A 24,337-nucleotide genomic window follows, 5' to 3' on the forward strand; every position below is an offset into this window, starting at 1 on the left:
ACTTTGTTTCCAAAATGTGGTCTAGATTACACTGAAGAGGCTTACTCAGAGCTGCACATGGGTTTCTTTTGATATACATGAGCTTAATGGTTTCCAAATTGTAGTCTTATAATGTATTTGTTTTTCTAAATGGACTTCATTGTTTCGAAAATGTGGTCTAAATGACACAGTGTATGCTTACTTAGAGCTGAACATTGGTTTCTTTGGTCTAAATGGGCTTTATGGTTTCCAAAATGTAGTCTAATGGACAGTGTATGCTTACCTGGAGCCACATATGGGTTTGTTTGGATCTAATTGGTTTTATGGTTTATAAAATGTGGTCTATTTGACACTGAGTAGGCTTACTTGGTGCTGCACATGGGTTTGTTTTTATCTAAACGGGCATTTTATTTGCCAAATTGTGGTCTAATGGGCACTTTGTAAGCTTATTTAGAGCTGCACATGGTATTAGTTTGGATCTAAATGGGCTTTATGGTTTCCAAAATGTTGTCTATTTGACACTGAATATGCTATAACTAAGAGATGAACATGGCTTTGTTTTGATCTAAATGGGCTTTAGGGTTTCCAAAATAGGGTGTATTTGACACTGATCGAGGAGGCTTACCTAGAGCTGCACATGGGTTTGTTTTGATCTTAATGGGCTTGTTTGGTGATAAATGGGCGTTATGGTTTCCATAATGTGGTCTTTTTGAATGGGTTTGCACATGGGTTTGTTTTTATCTAAATGGGCTTTCGCCTTTATATATGACAAAAGGTGGTCTAATGGGTCTTTGTAAGCTTATTTAGAGCTGCACATGGGTTTGTTTGGCTCTAAATAAGCAATATTGTAGTCACAATTGATTTGATAGAGATTTCAACCAACTTAATAACAGCCCTTTTGAGTTTTTGAACTATTGATATGCTTGACTGTACACTGGCACTGGTACTGTTGCGTCTCGTATAGAACCTACATGGTCTCGAATATAACTTTATGGATCACTTGGCACTCGATTGGCTTCATACGGTCTATATTTGGCAGATATCAGAATAAAAATGTTTATTGGACAGTGGATTTGAGATGAGCCAGAGTGTGATGATGGTCTGGAAGATTGGGTTTGGTTAAAGCCCAAAAGCAGTTGAATGGTCCCTAGCTTGGCTTTCGTCGAGCCCGTCTGGGTTTGTCGAATTATGAATGGGCTTGAGGGATTTTTGAGCTCTTGATGAACCCCTCTGTAGTAAGAAGTGTACACAATTGGCTTTATTGCAATCCTTTAGAGGGCTGTTGGGGCCTTTTGTGCCATGTGGAATTTGTTTGGCGCTTGGAAGAGCACAACATGAGCCATGATGAGTTTTCGGGCACTCAATGGGCTTATCTATAAACACTTTATGGCTTGCTTAGCACATATTAGAGCTAGGACGAACTGATTTTTGGTTGCTTGGTACAAGAATATCAGCACATTAGGTTGGTAAAACACGGGGTGGACTTGAAGTGATACTTCAGGCTTGATGTGCTTACGTGGGAATTACACAAATACATGTCATGTAGCTTGTTAAGGCTTAACTGGCTCAAGAAGGGACATTTTGTGGTTAACTTGACCTTAATATGAGAAATATATGAAGTTCATGGTAAAACAATGTTTTTCAGAGCTAAGTTTTGATAATTTCTATTTGTAAATGTTAGAGACTGAAAACTTTAGCCATATTTTATTGTTTACGTGTGAAATTTAGTAGTAGTCGCACAAGCAAGTATATAATATCCTTTGAAATAAACCAGTAAAAAAGTCAGGCAGTCTTTGATATATTTATGTCAGTTTTCTTTGTCTTAAGGAGTTGACGTTTTACCATGTAAATAAGTTCATTACCACAATGATGTAAATAATACCAGGATGGTCATAATGCAAAACATAAACATAACAACATAATAATTGAATTTCATGTACATCTTTAAGAACTAGCCTAGAAAGCCAGAAATGCAGATATTCATTTACATGTAAACACCGCTATTCCGAAAACTGTTAATCCGAAATAAGCGCGATTTCGAGTTTTATGTATTGCTTCATTTATTTAATATATATGTATATTGTGTAGCTAGAACTAATACTAGTCAGATGATAATTTATCTATTTATCTTTTTTTGTGAGGCCATCTGTGTATGGCCAAAGGCTGATATTACCAATCAACGTATTTGAAAACTATACAGTTTTATACAATAATCTGGTGTTTGTATACATATATTTCTTTTCGTGAATTTTTCATTGTATTAAATATATTTTTCACCGGCTTAAATCCAGAAGAACTTTTCGTATTAAAGATAAGTTAATGCAATACAAAATGTTACAAAGGCTGCGGCTCTAGTGTGTACATTTACTCGCATATTTAAGGCGGAAAAATAGATGAATATAGTAATGTGTAATTAATCAAACAAAACCAATATTAAAAAATCAGATAAATCATATGGGTATAATACTTTTCTGTTATAAACTTCAGTCCACATCTGAATCGACAGTCACCTCCGTAGAACTGTGACCCTTTATATTCATATTATAGGCTCTCTGTACAATACTAGAAAGACCGCTCTCTTTAGAAGTGCTTGAAACGAAAATATCGCTAGGAGTGCTAGAGGACACGGTTTCAAAAGACGTGCGAGCTGATGACCTTGAAGAAATACTACCGCTAGGTAGGCTGTACTCGCTGCCAGAACCAAACAGCTCGGAGTCGGACGAAACTGCTTCGTGTTCTGTGGACGTCGGCGGCAATGAAGAAAACGTCTTGTGTAATTCGTTTGATTCGCTTGACGTGTTCACCTCTTCTTGTTTCTGTCCTGTAATCGCTAATCTGTCACTTATATTGCTCTGATAAGATATCTTTTTATCACCACAATAATTGCCGACTCCTTTGTTTCGAGTCGAGGCTTTCCTTGGGTCGACGGCATCCATATTTTCAAAGATATCCGATACCGTTTCAATACTGCCTTTCGCAAAGTCGTTTGTGGTTTGTCTATTTTCTTCCTGAAAACTGGATAAGTACCAACATTCCATTGATTTGATCGTTGAAAGGTTTATAAGATAAGGATCGAATGTATCTACAAATGCATAATTTTTGACACAAACTGAAATAGTTGAAATGTTTCGTCTGAAAAATATAAACTACTATGTTCGTAAAACTTTAGAAAAAACTTTTGCCTTTTAAGCCAATGTCAAAGTCGTGATATAATAAACTCAGTTACCAACACAATGCACGCAATTTAAAAAAAATAATCTTAATAGCAAAACGTCGAATACCACTCATTATCTTCTTCAGCATCCAGGACGTTCTTAAATACTTCGTTCTTCTCACTTTCCCCTTCGTTCCCAATCACGTATTCCTTGTGCATATCAACCTTGTTATTGTTGCCTATCTGTGTAATCTTTCCGATAATGTTTACAGCTCGACCGCCTGATGACTTTAGCAAATCTCGAAACGGCTCAAGCGGAGGGTCGTCATCACTATCAGACCCATCTTTTCGACGATTTTTCTTTTCTACAAAATATGATACAAAGAACAATTTACAGCATGTGGAGTTACGTCAGACGGACCTTTTTCACGAATGGTTAAAACTGACGCGAGACAGTCATCTTAACGAATGGTTTCTACTAACGTCAGACAGACAAATTACACAACATCGTTCTACTGACGTCAAACAGACATATTTTACGAATGGTTTGTAATGACGTCAGACACACATATTTCAGAATGGTTTCTACTGACGTCAGAAAAACGGATTTCACGAATGTGTTCTACACCCGTCAGACACATATATTTCAGGAATGGTTTGTGCTGACGTCAGACAGACATATTTCGATTGGTTTGTACTGACGTCAGACGGACATATTTCAGGAATGGTTTGTACTGACGTCAGACAGACATATTTTATAATTGCTTTGTTCTGACGTCAGACAGACATATTTCAGGAATGATTTGTTCTGACGTCAGGCAGACATATTTCACGATTGATTTATACTGACAGCTGACAGACATATTTCAGGAATGGTTTGTTCTCACGTCAGGCAGACGTATTTCAGAATGATTCGTAATGACGACGTCAGTCAGACATATCTCATGATTGTTTTTTACTGGCGTCATACACACACATTTCACGATTGGTTTGTACTGACGTCACACATATTTGAGTGGTTACATGCTGCATGTAATTGTAATTATAGGCTAAACCAATCTCTTCTTCTATTTCTAAACAAATGTACACAACTTATAATACGATAATGACGTAACATGGATCTTCGTTATCATCCCGCTGGACTTTTATTATTGATACGACCATAGTGTATAAGAGTGCTTAATACATTTAATATTTTTATACATTAAAATAACATTTTTCTTACTTCTTGAACGTTTACTTTTACGTCTACTTTCAAAATTCGTTTTTAGTAAAATGCTTGGCCTCGTGTCGATTTCCACGTCGTTTGTAGACAAATCTGAGACTAGCGCGGTATCAAAATTTCGATCAGTTGAATACCGAGCATCGTGTGACAAAGGTACGGGGTCCGCTGGCGGGAGACGATTTGTGGGCTGCCCAGAGTCTCTAGCTTGAAATTTCGCCTCCGCTAGCGTTTCATGAAAGGTGGGTTGCAAAGTCTTTCTAGCTTTAAACTGCGTTTCTGTTGGCAGTTGATGAGGAGTTCGCAGGAAAGTTTCTCCAGCTTGAAACTGCGTCGCCATTGGAGGTTGACGAATTAAGGGTTGCTCATACCTTGGATATGCAACATGACCTGTTGTTTGTTGATTGTCTCGTCTGAGCTGCTTTGTCAGGTTGGTTTCTGGGGGGTATTGATAAAGTTGTGGTCTTTGATTAACAACGTCTTCGTAATCCTCCACCCGAGGCTGTGTCATTTGGTAGGAGTGAGCATAATAGTGTTGATCTGTACGGAGGTAGTCTTGTGGGTGTTCATTATACGGTAACCTGTCTACTCGAAGTAAATAGTTTGACATTTCTTGCTGCAATATAGGCATGGCATTGGCCTGTCTTCCGTTTATTTGTTGCTGATCATACGCTACAGATACAGGTACATAATTCGCATAAAGGGCGTCTGGCTGTTGCGAACAACCACGTTGATTTGCTGTCGAACGGTCTGTAGATGACCGCAGTTGACCTAGATATGCAGTACGTGTTCCAACTTCTGGATTGATTTGAAGCTGGATACCTTCATGTGCCGTTTGTGTTGAACTGCGATAGGAAGAGAAAGCTGACCCTTGATTTCCACTCATACTCCATTCAGTAGGTTCTTGTTCATTGTCTGAGTAAGGTGCGTTTGCATATTGACAGTTTCCTAAATTGCTGGTGTTTGTGACTTGAGGTGAACGGTTGTCTGTACTCAACGGTTGATGTGGGCCTTGTGTGAAGGCACTTTGGCCTGCGCGCATATTGTCAGTGGTTGTCTGTATACGGTGGGCATAAGTTTTGATAGGACTTCCATATTTTCTGTTTCTTTGTTTCCGTTTCTCTATGGCAGATTTCATTATTTCCACGAGTTTGTGTTGTGTAAATTTAGAATATTTATCATACCAGTCAATTCCGTTCATGGTAACCAGACCAACTGGTGTTTTGTAATAGCGCTGTCCAGGTGGTTCGGTGTGAACTGGTTTTAACAAATATTGACGGTCGTTGATCTGCATTGATCCTGGTGGAGGGATGTTTAGTCGTGTCAGTCCGACAGCTTCCTCGACAAATAATCGTACGTTTGAAGAGTTATCAGTATTTCTTGATAAGTAGACAAGGATAACAAACGCCCTGTCGACAACATCTTCTACTACCATAACTATGGACTGGCTGAAATTTTCGCTGTCGAATAGTTCAATGCGAAGGTCTTCTTGCAGTTCAGTTCGTATTATTTGTTTCATTTCCAATCGCATCTCCTCTGCTTTATCATAATCTCTTTTGTCGTAGACTATAGCGGCATCGAAGAACTTAACATCCTCTGGTTTTCCAAGTGCAAACTTTTCTTTAACAGCCTGTCTAATAAGCTCTTTCAAGTCTTCGTTTGGCGGTTGTTTGGTTTCCTCTTTAAAACGTATGTGTTTCTTTTTTTGGTTTTCATCCGAGCATTCTCCCCTTATTTCAGTTTTTAAATCATCCAAAGATCGGTTTTCAACTGGGAGTCCGATATGCTTCCATGAATACCTTTCCGAGTTCGAAGGCTTTTCATATTCATTATTGGAAGGGAGTTGGTCTTGTTCTAATGTTAGCGTACTATAAAGCTTGCTTGAATCTGTAAATGTTGCTGTCCTTGGCGGACCTGGTGTACCATGCGATTGTTTGGGAAATTCTTCCGATATATGTTGAAAATGTGTTTGAGTATAATAGTCTTCATCAGTCTTGGCACTTTGGATATCACAAGTCATTATCGTAGTTTTACTTTCAGTTTCTATATTATCACTTTCACTGCCACTGGGATCTGATTCTGATTCTGTTTTATCGCACGGACTTTGTTTTGGATAAGTAGCTCCGTCTGTATCTGTAACAAATAAAACACAAAGTTTATTTCGTGAACAAAAAAAAATAAAATACATTGTGGTTGTTAGATTTATTGTTGCAATATAGTTAATACATAATTTAAAATTGAAAATACACTTTATAACTGAAACATACATTGTTTTTTTTCCGTCTAGTAATGAAATAACAAATGGGTTTTCCAAAGCCTCACACACTGTATACATATTTAGTTTAGACAACGAATAAGTGTATTTGTGAATAATTTTATGCCGTGAGTGAGGGAATGAAATAATGACGCAACTCATACACATCTTTATTAGCCGTTGACAATCATTCTCACGCATACTATTTTGGAAACATAAAATATTGATATTATGTCTATGTCAAGCTCGTTAATACCCCTTTATTTTTCAAAGTAGGAATATTTTAAATTATATTGGAATTCATCGCCAATGTGATTTTGATTACACACAGTACATTTTCGTAATTTCTTTCAACACTTTTGCCACCGACCCTTTTCAACCGGCAAGTGTTCCTTGTATAGACTAAAACTGATGAAAGGCTTGTTAACTTTAAGTACAATTTAATATAATATATTAAATCGGATTGAAACGAAAGCATTGCTTATAAAGATTTTCTCCCTGGGGATTAAATTACACGTTATGCAGAATGATGAGAAGGTTTGAGACGATTTCAATGTATAAAATTGTGTTCTTTATAAGGAAAAAATGTTTAAACATGCAGAATATTATCTTGAGATGAATTAAGAATGCGTGTGTATTTATGTATAAACATGATAATTTTTGCAACAACAAAAAAAAAAAACGCAAAAGGAAGGAAATAAGAGAGCATGGATGAATACAGAGATAGAATGAGTGAGAATTCATGCAAGATTAATGATAGTCGTTCGGTGTGGAAAAGGTCAAGGCAGTGAATTAAGCATGACCTGAATCGCTTCGAGTCTAATAGGAAGTTGTGAACAATACTTAAGATTTGGTGTTGCCCTCGTTGTTATGAATGGGATCACCAATAAGAACGAAATCAATGTCTGTGATTCTAGACACATCTGTTATTTTCACGAATTAGAGTTTGTCGAATGCCCGTGTACAAGGGGCAATGCAGGAGGAAGTGAGTGCTGCTTTCAACTTCACAACATCACATAGAGCATAATTTGTTATGTTTTTGCAAAACAGGTGATAGTTAAGGACACTACAACTCGTACGCAGTCGGGCGTGGAGTATCTTCAAACGCCGGCTACCGTTGTAAAAAAATGAGGGCAGACTGACGATTGACAAGAAATAGATCGATTGAAAGAAGCAAAAGAAGGGTTATCCCACACATCCTGAGGATTTCCATTCCATGCTCGTACAGATGAAGGAAGGAAAGAGGAAAAGTAAGAACTAGTACGTGACATAACCGTTATTGTATTAGATGCATTGCGTAGTGGAAAATTCCGATAACTATCAGTTTTGGGTGTAAGGGGTGATAGATCATCAGGTACCAGGCCGCTTTTAGGCTGTAGCCCGCTAGGCCTGTATACTTTTATAACCGTATCATATCATGGAGTTAACCATCGACAGATCGACATGACATTTTTTTTAATCAATTAATGCGTGCACGGGGGTATCAACTCCAGCGCTGTTAAAACTGCGGTGGTCAACGACGTAATGTACATTCACATCAAAGTTACCTAGTAACAATTCTGCGGACTGCCTTCTGCATAAAAAGTTTCTTCCTAAAATAGCAGTGCAATAAGTATTCCTAATAAGATTTGCGGTTAATATAGTGCGAATAAGCTGCGTTTTATCGTAAGTATGCAATTAAAATCATAGAAAACGCAATTATCTTAAAATCGGCGAGTTTCAAAACGCAACATTCAAGCAGAATTCGCAAATAGTTTCAAAATAACATGCACTGAATCAAAATAAATACATGTATATATCGGTACTGATCGGCGCCATTGAATTTTATAATTTCGGTTAAAATATAATCTAGTTCATCGGATTCGGACAGGTTTATTCTCTGGAAATTAACACGGAGAACTCGTTAAAACCAGTAAAAGACAATGGTGGAATTGCAGATGCATGTTAATATGGAATCAAATATAATACCAACATGTTTTAAACGAAATTTTAATTGATCCTATAATCATTTTTTTGTGATTGTAGTTCATCCTTTAATATACTATCTATGTTTAAAATAGCCAAATCGGCTCTAACTTGACAATTTTTTCATTAAAGCGGAATTTTAAGTGAGGGACATGTTAGAGCAGGGTAGTGTGGACTTTACTTAAAGAACATGCTTAAATGCTTTGAACGTGGCAGTGCTTTGTTCAAGAAACCAAAGTTCAAGCTAGGGTTGCATATGCAATTGAGTATTCCTCCACACATTAGTAATTGTTTTTGGTATTTCACATATTAAATGATTTTTCAAGTGATTGAAACTATACGGTTTTGATTATATTGAGTATCAGCATAATATCCAAAGTTATTTGCGAGGGAATTAGCATGCATATTCTATCTTAAGATGTTTACGATAATTTGTTTTACAATTACATGACTATACTCATGAAGTGAAGCAGGTCGAATTTATGAGCTTTGGTCCAGTCGTGAATTCATTTGTAAAAGAGTGCTATACTGGGCAATTTCCATCCAAGTATGAATGGAAAAAACTATTAATAAAAGCGTGTTACTCCCAGCTAGACAAACTACTTTTGAACGAACTGTGAACGAAAATCGAGCAATGCAAAATATGATATCTTTTAATAATTGTTCGCCACTATGGATTATTGCAAGAAATAAATATACGTTTATGATTCTAGGCGATTTTAATTCACGCATAGTAAATTTACATGATTTTGTCGAGGATGATAATGTTGAATTATCAAATCTAAATATTTTACCTGATGATTACATTGCAGATCGATTTTTAGCCAGAAATAATAAAGATTTAAATGTTAATTCGAATGGACGACTGTTGATTGATTTTTTAAAACAGTCCGGGATGAGAATAGCTAACGGGCGTGTATGCGGTGATTGTGGTGATTTTACTTATGTTGGCAGTAATGGGTCAAGTGTGGTAGATTACTGTATTGTGAGCGAACATTTATTAAATGTTTTTCAGTGTTTTGTCAATCATGGACCAAATATTTTATCGGATCACTGTCTAATAGAATTTTCATTGTTGAATAATGTTAAGCAAAACGATTATAATATAGATTGCGAACAAAATGAAAGTTATGCGCCTGGGTTAAATATGAATGCATATTATAAGTGGAACACAGAACATAAAGATGTCTATATGAAAAGTATTAATGATATTGATTTTATAAACCATGTACAACAACTAAATAGTGATATAAGTAATATTGCTTCAAATAGTGACATAGACTTATGTATAGAGACATTGTTATATCATATTGATAGTGTTTGTAAACCATTATTTGAGAAACATTCTAAAACATTTTCTGACTGTCATGATTTGCATAGAAATGCAAAAGGTGGTGACGCCTTATTTTCAGATATATGTATTGAAAGTAGAAAATACTTTTATAACAAATTAAATATGTATAGGCGTGAGAAAACTGCAGAGAATAGAATAAGTATGATACAAGCAAGAAGTGTGTATAAGAAAAATGTAAGATCTTTTAATTACAATAGAAGTAGAATAAAAACCCAAGATTTGTTAAAGGCACGTTTTAAAAATGCTAAGTTGTATTGGAATATGTTAAAAGAGACTGTCACACATAAATCACCAAAGAATATCTCATTAGAAACATTTACTGAATACTTTAAAGCTATAAGTAATCCTGGGAGTAGATTTTTTCAGGCTGATGAAGATGTATTATTTTTTAATAATCAAATATTAGGGAGTGAAATGAAAACTATGTTTGCAGAATTAGACATACCATTTACTATTGTTGATATAGATAAAGGCATATCAGAATTGAATCTGGGGAAAAGTGGAGGCCCTGATAGAATTATTAATGAATTCTTGTATTATGGTAAAAATATATTTACTTTAGTATTAACAAACCTTTTTAATAAAATATTAGAAGTAGGCTTTTTTCCTAAATCATGGGGAGAAGGCTATATAGTGCCTATACACAAGAAAGGAAGTGTTAGTGAAGTAAGCAATTTTAGAGGAGTAACTTTATTAAGTGTTATAGGAAAACTGTTCACCAAAATTATTAATACTCGCTTAACAAGATGGGCTGAGAATTATTATGTGTACGTCGAAGCTCAAGCGGGTTTTAGAGCAAAGATGGGCACTGTTGACAATGTTTTTGTTCTAAACGCATTAATAAATCATTGTTTAAATAATAATGACAAGCTATATTGTTTATTTGTGGATTATTCCAAGGCATTCGATTATATTGTTAGGCCAAATATTTGGCAAAAGATATATAGACTAGGTATAAGAGGTAAATTATTTAATATTATAAAGTCAATGTATAATACTGTTTGCTCACGTGTAGTTACTGGGTAAAACAGGTGATGCCTTTGAATGTTTACTCGGTGTCAGGCAAGGTGAAAGTTTGAGTCCATTTTTATTTGCAATGTATCTAAACGATTTAGAGGAAGAGCTTATGACAAAAGGTGCAAATGGCATTGATGTAAATACACTAAAAATATTCCTGTTGATGTACGCAGACGATATTGTTATTTTTGCAACTACACCAGCAGATATGCAATCAAATTTAGATATTCTGGAGCAATACTGTAAACGCTGGAAATTAATTGTTAATAGAGATAAAACAAAGATAGTTGTGTTTAGAAAAGGCGGTAGACTGCCTAATGATTTGAACTTCCGTTATGAGGGTGGGAATATTGAGATTGTTAACAAATATTGTTATCTGGGTATTGTTTTCACGCCTGGTGGTTCGTTTCAAAATACATGCAAGACATTAGCTGGCCAAGCGCTAAAAGCTATTTTCAAGTTGAAGAGATACTTATTTCATTTCACTAATATTTCCGTAGAACATATCTTAGATCTTTTTGATAAGCTGGTTAAGCCTATCTTATTTTATGGATGTGAGGTTTGGGGATTTACAGATGCATTGTGTGTAGAACGCATACATACTTTATTTTGCAAATCAATACTGAAAGTTAAGACATCAACGCAAAACGATTTTGTATATAACGAGCTGGGACGCTTAGACTTTGTTCATCTACGTTATGTATCTATTCTTAAATACTGGTTTAAAGTGATAGAGTGCTCGGATAGAAAATTTATTAACAATGTGTATAAAATGATGTTAAGAGACATTGATATTAGACCAAGAAAAAAGAACTGGGCCGCTAGTGTTAGAGACATGCTGTGTAATTTTGGGTTCAATGAGGTATGGTTAACACAAGGTGTTGGTGATATAAATAGAGTCAAAGATAACTTTATTCAAAATCTTAATAGTCGGATAAATGATTCATCTAGAGCAACGTTTTATATATCTCTCGGTAATTTTGAATACCAAGCATACTTGAATATTGTTAATGTAGAAAAATATAGAATTGCTATGTCACGGTTAAGACTTAGTTCTCATCGTTTACTTATAGAAACTGGACGATGGTCAAATGTACCAAGAGAAAATAGGATCTGTAATTTATGCCAAGTACTTGAAGATGAATACCATTTTTTGATGGAATGTAATCTTTATAATACTATTAAAGATAAATATATAAAACGATATTATAGACTTAGGCCTAGTATGTATAAGACTGTACAACTTTTGCAGTCCGAAAACGTTAATACTGTAAGAAACTTATCAGCATACATATATCATGCTTTTGAATTAAGAAAATTAAGAATGAGTGTAAACACGACTTAGTGTACGGTTACATTGTATTTGAATAACGGTACTCTTTATGCTAGACGTAGAATGTATATATGAAATACAACAGATTAATAAATTATTCGAAATTTGTTGACACACATTAACCGGTATCGATGACAACCATACATATTTGTACGTACAAGCCTGATTTTTGTATTCCATAGCCTATCTTTCTGTTAAAAACTTAGTCCAAACTAGCAAAACATTATTGAAGTATCATCGATCTATCTATCTATATATATATCTATCTATCTAGCATAACATAAAAAGTATTTTAAAAAACATGTTTCATGCAATCAGTATGCATTTTTTTTTTGAGCTTATGACAGCTGACCCTCACGCTATACAGCCACGTAACAGAATATGTTTACCCAAAGGTTTTATTTGACGTTCAAATAGTAAATCTTATCGTCTTAATTAAAAAAAACCTATAGCCCCTTTTTTGCTTGATCAATAACACGCTTTTGACTGATAAAGTATTTCATGTTATGTAATCGTAGTCAATCAAACTCTAAGGGCTTTTCAGTCAAAAAGTGAAAAGAGTAACTTCTAGTAAGAATGATATACTGTGTTAAACAATATACAGGGGATCACACCTCAGGATTACAATATTTGACAACAGATGTTGTTATAAGATTGTATGCTGTCTAGCAAACTGGAAATATCGTTTTGAAAGCATTAATAATTACGAATAAAATTTTACGAAACTTGCCGCAAAACATATAACAGGATAAAGCCCTATGTGTGACATTTCGAAAATAAATAGGACACTGCGGAAAAATATGCTTCATCATTCATTCGCAAATTGCCAGTAAATATACTTATCTATACAAATGTGTATGATGCGCACTACCTGAAGTTGCGGCTCCTGACGGGTTTGCGACCACACCATAGATCAGGGCCAAAATCTGTCCCATCTTCGCAATATTGGACATCACTGTATATAACTCATGTCGCCTGTAATTACATTTTTTCCACGAATATGGCTTTTTTTCTAGAGGTGGAGTGAAGCTAACAATATGTAATAGGTAAATTTACAAGGAAGGTAAAGCGCCTGTAGTTTCTTATTCTGGAATGAACTGGCCTTTTATATGTACTTTCGGTTTGAAACAGGGAATTAGGGCTTTAATAATGATATATAAAGAGAAATTACCCAACGAGAATGCGTATTATTTATACATGTTGTAAAACAAAATGCCGACTTTGAAAATTCAATCATGTGATTTAAAAGAAAACAACAAAATACGTGTTTTTCATACCGAAAGGCGATGGAAAGTCCAAAGGAAACAGCCTGGCAGGTTTCGCTTAGATCATAAAAAGTACATAGGAAATTCCCATTGATCTATTTTTGGATACTGGTTCTCGTTTCGATTTCATTTGACTGAGACCGGGATACAGACGGGTATTACCTTTCAAATTTACCATTACGAAATATTACGATTCATCGAATCTGGGACCAAAAACAATCCTACTCCTAGATCTTATACATAAAATTAAGAATTACGACTTTGTTATGCAATGTAATGCTATGCGCTCATCTTCAGAAATACTATATGGTTGCATATTACTGTCATAATATATTAACACTAAAAATGAAGGAACATTGAATAATTTGAGTGTATTTTTTGCACGTTATGCCTCATGGGTCTACGACCTTCTGGTTTATCATAAATAAGACTTGAAACTTAAATAAAATTTATAAACTGTTAACATTCGCAAACTGTTTCGTGATAAGCATTTAATTTTCGCGATAATAATCTATCTATATCTAGCAAGATAACATTTGAGAAACATTTTCGGCAAGATAAATAACATTTATGTTTTATTATTTCCGGAGAAATGGACAACCAGGTTACACTTTGTGTGGAAATAATAATAACACATGTTTGAATTGAAATAAGGGCATTTATTCTAGAATGCCGTATTTTACGTTATTTTTCCATAACTGGACAGCTAATAAACCGCCCATGAAAACAATGTAAGAACAAATATAAAAAGAAAAGGAATAAGAAGTTATATAATCAAAAATTGAGGTGAGCCAATATAGGAGAGGAGCAGAGGAGGAGGTGGTTTTCCAAATAAAATAGCGTGGTTCTCTTTTGTATCTCAACGAACCGTAATGGAGTAAGAGTGCCTTGATTGGCTTATATTAAACACGTCGTCGTTTAAAGTTTTGGTCACGTGATGTAAGGCGCTAAGACAATTGGCTCTGACGTCACTGATCTAAATATGCATCTAAATAATAGCAAACAAAGACATAAATACTTTAAATACTTTTATATGTTTATAAAATTCATTTATGTTCTATCATTTCCGGAGTAATGGACAACCTGGTTACACTTTGTATGTAAATGATAACAACACATGTTTGAATTGAAATAAGGGCATTTATTCTAGAATGCCGTATTTTAAGTTACATTTCCATATCTAGGCAGCTAAATATCTGCCACAAGGTACGACCGCCAGAAACGTGTATGTACAAAGCCGGAACATTAAGTAAAAGCGATAGACAAATGAAGTGAAAGAATCAGACATAGTGAACTGTAATAAACTGTGAACAAATTGGTGTCTAAAAATAAACAAAAAAATAATTGAACGAATTTCAAAAAATAACAAAATAATTTCTTTACTAGATAAAAACTGAGCAGAACAGACATTTTATTCAGACTTGTACAATGTACATCATCTGAACAAATAACTTATTGGACTATTTTGTGTTTTGTTTTCAGGCTACTCCCATAATTGACTGAGATCTGAATTACGCATTCTACAAGTTTCACTGATTCATAATACATTTGTAGGCGCAAATAGATATTGACATGTGCACCTTGACTAACGTAGAGCGAATCTCTTTCATTTTGTGGACTTTTGAGGCAGGGCCCCAACTTGCAAATACGTATTTTTTTTATAAAAATAAGCATTTGTATATAAAAGTGCGTTGGCAAAAACAAAAACATATCTTTGCGTAAAGCAAAAGCTAAACATTGTTATTGCCATGTTTGTGTTAATCAGCCCGATACAAACAGATTCTGCCCAAATATGAACTTTTAATTTAAGGAATGAATTGCGGGGTTGATGTCATTATCGGGGTATGAACGCAATTGGGTTGGTGTATATGTGTGGAGTCCGAAGGACTCCACCCGTACTTTGACCAACCCAATTGCGTTCATATCCCCGATAATGACACCAACCCCGTAATTCATTCCTTATATTTACACCAATAGTTCATTAATCATTCAAGAATTGTTAAAAAACTACTTCATTTCATTTAAGAAAGCCTTTCAGTAATCCGTTCTTACCCATTCTGTAAATAGAACGACCCGACTATAACCGGAAACATTTTTTTTCAAATGACGTCACAATAACGCGGGAAAAGATCAACCATTTGAAATCACTTTAAAACGTAAAAATTGAAACACTTCTGGCACCAATAAATTTAAAATATAATAAACTAACACTTTCTAAAATGTTGATTTATATTTTACGGGACCTGCTGACACAATACAACCAATAACAAGATCAATAGCTTTCATTTATATTGATATGAAATGAATTACGATCCGAACATATTCGAAGATGTTGCGTTCATCGATTGATTAACGCAATTGCCGCAAGGCAGTTCATTTAAGGAATGGAAGTTGAGGTGTAAATATATAGGAATGAATTGCGAGGTTAATGTCATTATCGGGGTATGAAAGCAGTTGGGTTGGTCCAAGTGTGTGAGTCCGAACGCGTACCAGCCCAATTGCGTTTATATACCAGATAATGACATCAACCCCGCAATTCATTCCTTATATTTTCACCAATATTCATTATTTCATTCAAGAATTGTTAATTTTTTTTACTTAATTTCATTTCAGAAAACCTTTCAGTAATTCTTTCTTACCCATTCTGTAAATAGAACGACCCGACTGTAATCGGAAACATTTTTTCAAATGACGTCACAATAACGCGGGAAAAGATCAACCACTTGAAATCACTTTAAAATGTAAAAATGAAACACTTATGGCAACAATACATTTAAATATATGAATTAACATTTTGTAAAATGTTGATTTATATATTTACGGGACCTGCTGACACAATACAAACAATAACAAGATCAACAGATTCCATGTATATCGTTATGCGATGAATTGCGATCCGAAGATGAACGAAAGTTGAGGTGTAAATATTGCTTTATAAACAAAAGTTACGAACATTTTTCATTTAATTAGTGGTAATGTCATCCCCCAAATACACAATTCGATTGATTATTTTTAGAAAACGTTTATGTAAGAAGCAAAAAATATTTGATTACAACGATTGGAATATTTATAACAGTATTTATTCATGTAGATTTTTTAAAATGGTGTAGATTCACAATGACTTCACCATTGAACCACTAGCATCGTGGAAAGAAAATAATGACACAAATATTTCAGTGTATTATCTGCCAAAATACTTCAATGAAAATTTATATAATATGGCTGACGAAGGCACATTAAACACATATGTTGAAATTAGATAGGATAGTTGTGTCAAAGGCTAAAGGTAATAACACAAACTACAGAACTGTTTCTAAAGAATGAACCCGTGTATCACAGAACCGGTTATAAAAAAGGTTCTAAGTGACATAAAATAAATAAGAAGATAGAAACGTTTCGCTTTCACACCTCGATATACACAAACAAAATACAAAATATATTATGTAGAGACCTTGTGCTTGTTACAACAATAGAAAAAGTATTGTCAATTCATACGAAAGCACATTAGATAAAGGATGATAAATTTCTGACAAAAGAAGGCATGGCGCGTCTCATACTAATATGATAGCGAATGGCTACCGTAACCTTTAAACATACATAAATTCATGAACAATAGAATTTCAAAAAGTGAAACTGAACAATGCGGAAATGCACTCGATGAGGTATTTGAAAAATCAGATATTACGGAACCATTTTTAAATACAAAGTTCATATATAAGAGTGTTGCACTACAAGACAGGTTTAGAGAAATTTAAAAAGAGAAAGATGCCATAAACAAATACACGAATAGGTCAAGCAAGCTTCTTAATCCCCTGAAAAAAACACAATCCAATCTATTCAAATTATATCGCCAAATGGATGAAAGCACAAAGTTTGTCATCGTTGATATTCCTGGGTGAAATGTGTTCCCTAAGGTCATCTTTGACAGAAGAACTGTCTGAATCAAAGTAAGAATGCAAATATGCCTGCCTGCTGTTAGACCATTCTACTTTTTAAGTATTGACCCGTTAAACATAAATATTAAATTTAAACGTATCTGAAACCATTACTTGGTTATTACTAAATTTGAACGTGTATTAATAAAAGTTTAGTCGGTCAGGTGCGTAGTAATTGCTCAACAATTTAACGAATATTAAATGTTGACCTTCTTCGGCAGAAATGACGTCAGTTGTTTTCTTGCTCCGGTTCGCGCCCGACTGAGTATTGTTTTAATAAAGCATGGCTCTATAACAGTTTCGGTTATCTTAGAATTCTCAAGAAAAAACAATTATGATCTGTTCTAATTAATTTTGTTTCAGAGATAATCAACACGCTTCCAGCCCGCTATAATAGTTTGGTGGTCCGACTTGGTGGTCTCCATGCTACAGAGAACTTTCTAGGAGCTGTTGTGTATTTTATGAAGGGTAGAGAGATTGAAAATATTCTAGTGCAGAGAGATTTGGCGATTGGCAAGGCCATTTGAATGAGCCTCGGAAGATGCTACCATATAATTATGGTATCTGCCGGACACACGAATTACGCTTCATGTGTCCCTCTTAACCTGACAGACATGACCAAGTTACCACAAACTTATCCAGAAGTCCGTGATGCCATATGACATCAGATTAATGATTTGACAATTTACTAAAACGTTAAAAGCTCAAAATGATGGCATGTATCGCAGTTGACATTATTTATGCAAGTTTTGACCATATAGATGCATACCATGCAATAACTGCATTATTGCAAATACACGCGTTTTTCTTACAGCACTGATATTATAAATATGACGCTTGCATACAAACTATTTTAAACTTTACTGTTTCATATATATAATTTTTTATATAGAATTTTAAATCGATAATATCGAAAAATACTGCCATTCCATTATACATATAGGGTAAAACCACGGGAACACCTGTTTTACACTAAAACGCGACGCTTCAAGACACATCTGAGGGTGTTAAGGTAGGTTTGGGGCGTCCATTAGGGTAAGGAGTTTATTTGCTTATTTTATTCTCTTGAAGAAAAAAAAGACATACAAATAAACGTTTTATGGGGCATTTTAAAGCAGGGGAATAACACATCAAGAAGAAAGTCCGTCCGTCCATCCGTCACAGTCCGTCTCACGTACACCCCTTTCCGGAGAATAACTTAAAAATGCCAGATGGGATTTCAATGGGACTTGAATCATAGACAGAGGGCAACGTGCGCATGTGCAATGCGTTAGATATCCTACATTCAGCCATTGATCTCCCCTTCCTGTTATAGTATGTATTAAGAAGGAAGTTGCTTGTTGCTTGTCCGGAATAAAACTACAAAAGTAATGAAGGGATTTCGATGAAACTTAAAACATACGAGATACATATCAATTAGAGTAAGTGCAGTGCACAACATATTTTCTGAATTATCTCCCATTTACCACATTTTGTTCTGGAGCAGAACTCCAGAAATCTTTGAGGTATTGACTTCAAACGCCATTTACAAGTATTGAGGATGGCAGTGAAAAGAGACCTACAAATATTCCATAGTATTTAAGAGTTATTGCCCTTGAGATTTTAACATTTAATTTCGTATACAGATAGATCTTACTGAGGAGAAGCATAGAAACTATGAAGCTGTAAAAAAACATAAAAATACTGGAATTGTATAATTTAATAAATTGCTTTGTTAACTACGTGTATGGCTCTCTAACATTAGAAATTTGGAGTTACCATCCTAAACACGAGCTTAAATTGCATCATCGTAAATATGCTGTTTCATTAAAGCAACCACTTGCTGTGTGGCTGTTAGTTCAAGATGAACAAGACGTTGTGGTTTTATAAAAAAGTAAATCCAGGAAAATGGTACATGTATATGTATAATATATATGTATGAAAAACCGTCACGTACACTACCGGCTTAATGACACATGTATCAAAACTTGAACACACACTATACTGGCTTAAATGGCACAGTACCAAAAGCTAAACACACATACTACCGGCTTTAAACGCACACGTACCAAAAGATCAACACGCATACTACAGGCTTAAAACGCACATGTACCAAAATATCAACACGCATACTACCGGCTTAAAGCGCACACGTACCAAAAGCTCAACACGCATACTACCGGCTTTAAACGCACACGTACCAAAAGATCAACACGCATACAACCGGCTTAAAACGCACATGTACCAAAAGATCAACACGCATACTACCGGCTTAAAGCGCACACGTACCAAAAGCTCAACACGGATACTACCGGCTTAAAACGCGCACGTACCAAAAGCTCAACACGCATACTACCGGCTTAAAACGCGCATGTATCAAAAGCAAAACACGCATACTACCGGCTTAAAGCGCACACGTACCAAAAGCTCAACACGCATACTACCGGCTTAAAACGCGCATGTATCAAAAGCAAAACACGCATACTTCCGGCTTAAAACGCACACGTACCAAAAGCTCAACACGCATACTACCGGCTTAAAACTCGCAGGTACCAAAAGCAAAACACACATACTACCGGCTTAAAACGCGCACGTATCAAAAGATCAACACGCATACTACCGGCTTAAAGCGCACAGGTACCAAAAGCTCAACACACATACTACCGGCTTAAAACGCGCATGTATCAAAAGCAAAACACGCATACTACCGGCTTAAAACGCACACGTACCAAAAGATCAACACGCATACTACCGGCTTAAAGCGCACAGGTACCAAAAGCTCAACACGCATACTACCGGCTTAAAACGCGCATGTATCAAAAGCAAAACACGCATACTACCGGCTTAAAACGCACACGTACCAAAAGCTCAACACGCATACTACCGGCTTAAAGCGCACACGTACCAAAAGCTCAACACGCATACTATCAACTTAAATCGCACATGTATCAAAAGCAAAACACGCATACTACCGGCTTAAAACGCACACGTACCAAAAGATCAACACACATACTACCGGCTTAAAGCGCACACGTACCAAAAGCTCAACACGCATACTACCGGCTTAAAACGCGCATGTATCAAAAGCAAAACACGCATACTACCGGCTTAAAACGCACACGTACCAATAGATCAACACGCATACTACCGGCTTAAAACGCACACGTACCAAAAGCTCAACACGCATACTACCGGCTTAAAACGCACATGTATCAAAAGCAAAACACGCATACTTCCGGCTTAAAACGCACACGTACCAAAAGCTCAACACGCATACTACCGAGTACCGACTTAAAACGCGCATGGACCAAAAGCAAAACACACATACTACCGGCTTAAAACGCGCATGCACCAAAAGCTCAACACGCATACTACCGGCTTAAAACACGCATGTATCAAAAGCAAAACACGCATACTTCCGGCTTAAAACGCACACGTTCCAAAAGCTCAACACGCATACTACCCGCCTAAAACGCGCATGGACCAAAAGCAAAACACACATACTACCGGCTTAAAACGCGCATGCACCAAAAGCAAAACACTAATTTCACCGGATTTAATGGCACGTATCAAAAGCAAACACAAAACAAGGCTTTTATGGCACTTGTATTAAACGATAACACGTACTATACTGGCTGTTATAGTACTTGGCACGTGCTATTCCGGCTTTTAATGGCACATGATACATAACAGTCTGGCTCTTATGACACATGCATGAAAGGCCAAAAGGACACGAAACCTTACCCAGGACAAAACTCACCTATAACATATAACATACATATCAATATACCTTGTATCAAAACGTATACGTAAATGTTGGGATGGTCAGCAAAAACAGACGAAATCATTTTAGAACTACGTAGTTCTTATGCGTTTTCTGACTTGTCTGTCATGTAATGTTCAATCACCTAGGCAATTCTTGTACAAATGTTAGAACCTTAAAGTGAGTATTGATTTTTGGGGAACGAAGAAAAATGCGGCCAAACTGGTGAATACGGTGTGCAACAAATGCTCGAAGGATAAATATTTTTAAAATCTAATATAACAAATTCACTATCGATAGACGCCGATCAACATGTTTTAATCTATTTTCGCTCAAATACGTAACACTACATTGTATCCCATTCACAGACATACATCTGGCACGTCCCGCCTAAGTAAATCATTCATATAGATGGATATATATATAGTTGGAACTATTGTACAATGCTGGGAAAAACCCAACTAATATTTGTTTGTAAAACACACACATACATTTAATATGTTTTCAATTTTTCTTCAAACTGTCCACTGAAACCACTTTTTACTCCCCCAATAACTAATACTATATCAAATGTGTCTGCATAATTACAACGACACGTTTTTTTTCTTTTTGGAATTGCCAGTTCATGACAACCCGTTTATTTAAAAAACACACTTATAAAACAAACATTACATACAATATATATAAATATATGAGAAGTGGCACAATATCATTTAACAATTAAGGTAAATAGTAAACATTTTGAAGATGCCTTAACATTATATTGTAATTTTATTAACAAAGGCGTTCAAAAAACGTCTAGAAATGCTTTTATTGTTCAAGTGAGTTTGAAGAACTTTCAAAACATTATATAAATGGTACATAATATTTATCGGTTTGGATCTCCTTTCACAAATAAAGTAGGCCTTATAGATGCAATAGGCAATCTGGCTTAAAACAATGTTTACAATATTATATACTCTTTTTGGTCAATTTTGTAACCTATTACTATATATCTTAAATTCTTAATTTCTTTCTGTATTCCGCATCTTTTAAAAATATCATGTATATTATTCCAGAAAGTTGTCAAAAATGGACATTTAATAAAGAAGTGTTCGTAGTCTTCTACTTCATTACAATAAATACATAAGGGCAATCCTTCAACTTCCAAGTAAATAAATTTAAATTCGTTGCTACAAGATTATGCAATAACTTTATTTTAAATTGTTTGACTTTATTATCCACAATGGACTTATGAACGATATAGTACCAAGAGTTCCAGCAAATATGCTCTTGTAACTGTCAATCCCAATAACCGTAAATGTAAGGCTTTTCATAAAATTGCTTTATATAGATTTGATATATTTGCTTATTCGTCATATCTTTAAAAAGTTTATTTTGGATACTTCTGCAATTTTATTTTTGAGGTTATTAAGAATACAATTAGCGTCTAAGTTGCCCGAATTCGATAGAATATCCTTTATGTAAAGTATGTTGGAATCAATCCAGTTCTTAAATAGAAGACTTTTTTTATGAGTTTATTACCCCATATTATTTCTTTTCCAATATTGAAGTAACCTTTGGGTGTTTTCGTTCGATTAACTGGAAGTTTTTTAAACTGAAATCATATTAATAACAAATGCTTATAGAACAAAGTGATTTTGTTTGTTTTAATAGGTATAGATTTAATGGAGTCTAAGCTGATATGAAATATAAGAAAATTCTTTACAAATTGGTCTAATATTTCTGATGGTATAATTCTCCAATTTGCATCAACTGTATAAGTCAGATTAATCACCCATTTTAATGTCATTGTTTTAGAATTATATTCAAAATCTGGCATCTCTAAACCACCTTCAAGTCTGTTCCCCAAAACTGTTTTACGCTTGATTTTATCTTTTTTTCCACTCCAAAGAAATTCGAAAACCATGGACTTTATAGTCTTTATAATTGAATCAGGCGTTACTATATTTTGAGCAAGATATACACGTTTTGGAAAAAGTAAAGATTTTATAACAGTTATTTTGCCAAAGACAGTTAGATTTCGTTTACTCCCAAGTATTTATCAATTGTTAACACATATCTGCTTTTTCATTCCAGCTTAAATTTATACATTCATGTTTATCATTTCCAAAATATACTCCAAGTGATTTAACGTATCTTGACGTAAACTTTATGTTATTCATAATATTACTTATATTACTTTTTGATTTGCCAATCCAAAGGCCTTGGTTTTTTTCCCTATTTAATTTCATTCCAGAATAATTTCCAACCTGATCGATAATATCAAGAACAATTGGTATTTCATTGTGATTCTTTAAAAAAAAACACAGTTGTGTCATCAGCGAGTTGAGTAACTTTGTTACCCTTGCACTTTTATACCTTCATAATGTTCATATTTTCTTAACTGTGTCGATAAGACTTCAGCTACTATAATAAAAAGCAAAGCAGAAAGGGGAAAACCTTGCCGTACACAAGTCTAAATGAGTTTGTGATCCATCCATTATTTGCAATTTTTGACGATGTTACAATACAGAGTTTTCACCCAATTAAGATAGGAAGGTTTAAATCCATATTTATTCAAAATTTCGAACAGGAAAGGCCACTCTACTGTATCAAAAGCTTTTTTTAAAATCTGAAAAAAGAATAGCACCGTCTAAATCAGTTAAATCCGTATAATCAATTATATCATCTATTTGCCTAATGTTAAAACATGTATTTCTATTTTTTTATGTATCCTTGTTGGTCTTGTCTTAAGATGCTTGGTAAAACAGATTAAAGTCGTTTTCCTAATGCCTTTGCCCCTAACTTATAATCAATATTTAAAGAGAGAAATAGGTCGCCAGTTTTCAAGATTTTCTGGGTCTCCTTTTTATATAATAGTGAAAATACACTTTGTTTTTGAGGAAAAGATAATTCACCTTTTTCAAAACTCTCATTCAAAGCTGAAATAACTAGGTCTCCAAAGAAATGCCAAAACGTTTGATAAAACTCTACCGTAAGACCATCGAGTCCAGGACTTCAGTTAAGTTTCATATCATGAAGTGCTCTTGTAGCTTTACAAGGAAACGTTCTGTTCTGCTGTCATTTGTGGGCGGGTTCTCCCTCAGACATCTGTTGACACTCACAACACAGATA

General features: G+C 34.9%; 1 protein-coding gene across 1 annotated transcript; it reads right to left on the reverse strand.

Annotated features, from left to right (window-relative positions):
• Positions 1-1,768: 1,768 nt before the first annotated feature.
• LOC128217072 (uncharacterized) lies at positions 1,769-13,655 on the reverse strand. Its single transcript, XM_052923927.1, has 5 exons — positions 13,556-13,655; positions 13,150-13,253; positions 4,359-6,488; positions 3,261-3,498; positions 1,769-2,994 (listed from the first exon to the last, which is right to left on the reverse strand). Exons 2-5 carry the CDS (start codon positions 13,229-13,231, stop codon positions 2,463-2,465), a joined length of 2,982 nt encoding a protein of 993 aa, XP_052779887.1. The 5' UTR covers positions 13,232-13,253; positions 13,556-13,655; the 3' UTR covers positions 1,769-2,462.
• Positions 13,656-24,337: the final 10,682 nt, after the last annotated feature.

Source organism: Mya arenaria, chromosome 14 (assembly GCF_026914265.1).
Source record: "Mya arenaria isolate MELC-2E11 chromosome 14, ASM2691426v1".
Lineage (NCBI taxonomy): Eukaryota > Metazoa > Mollusca > Bivalvia > Myida > Myidae > Mya > Mya arenaria.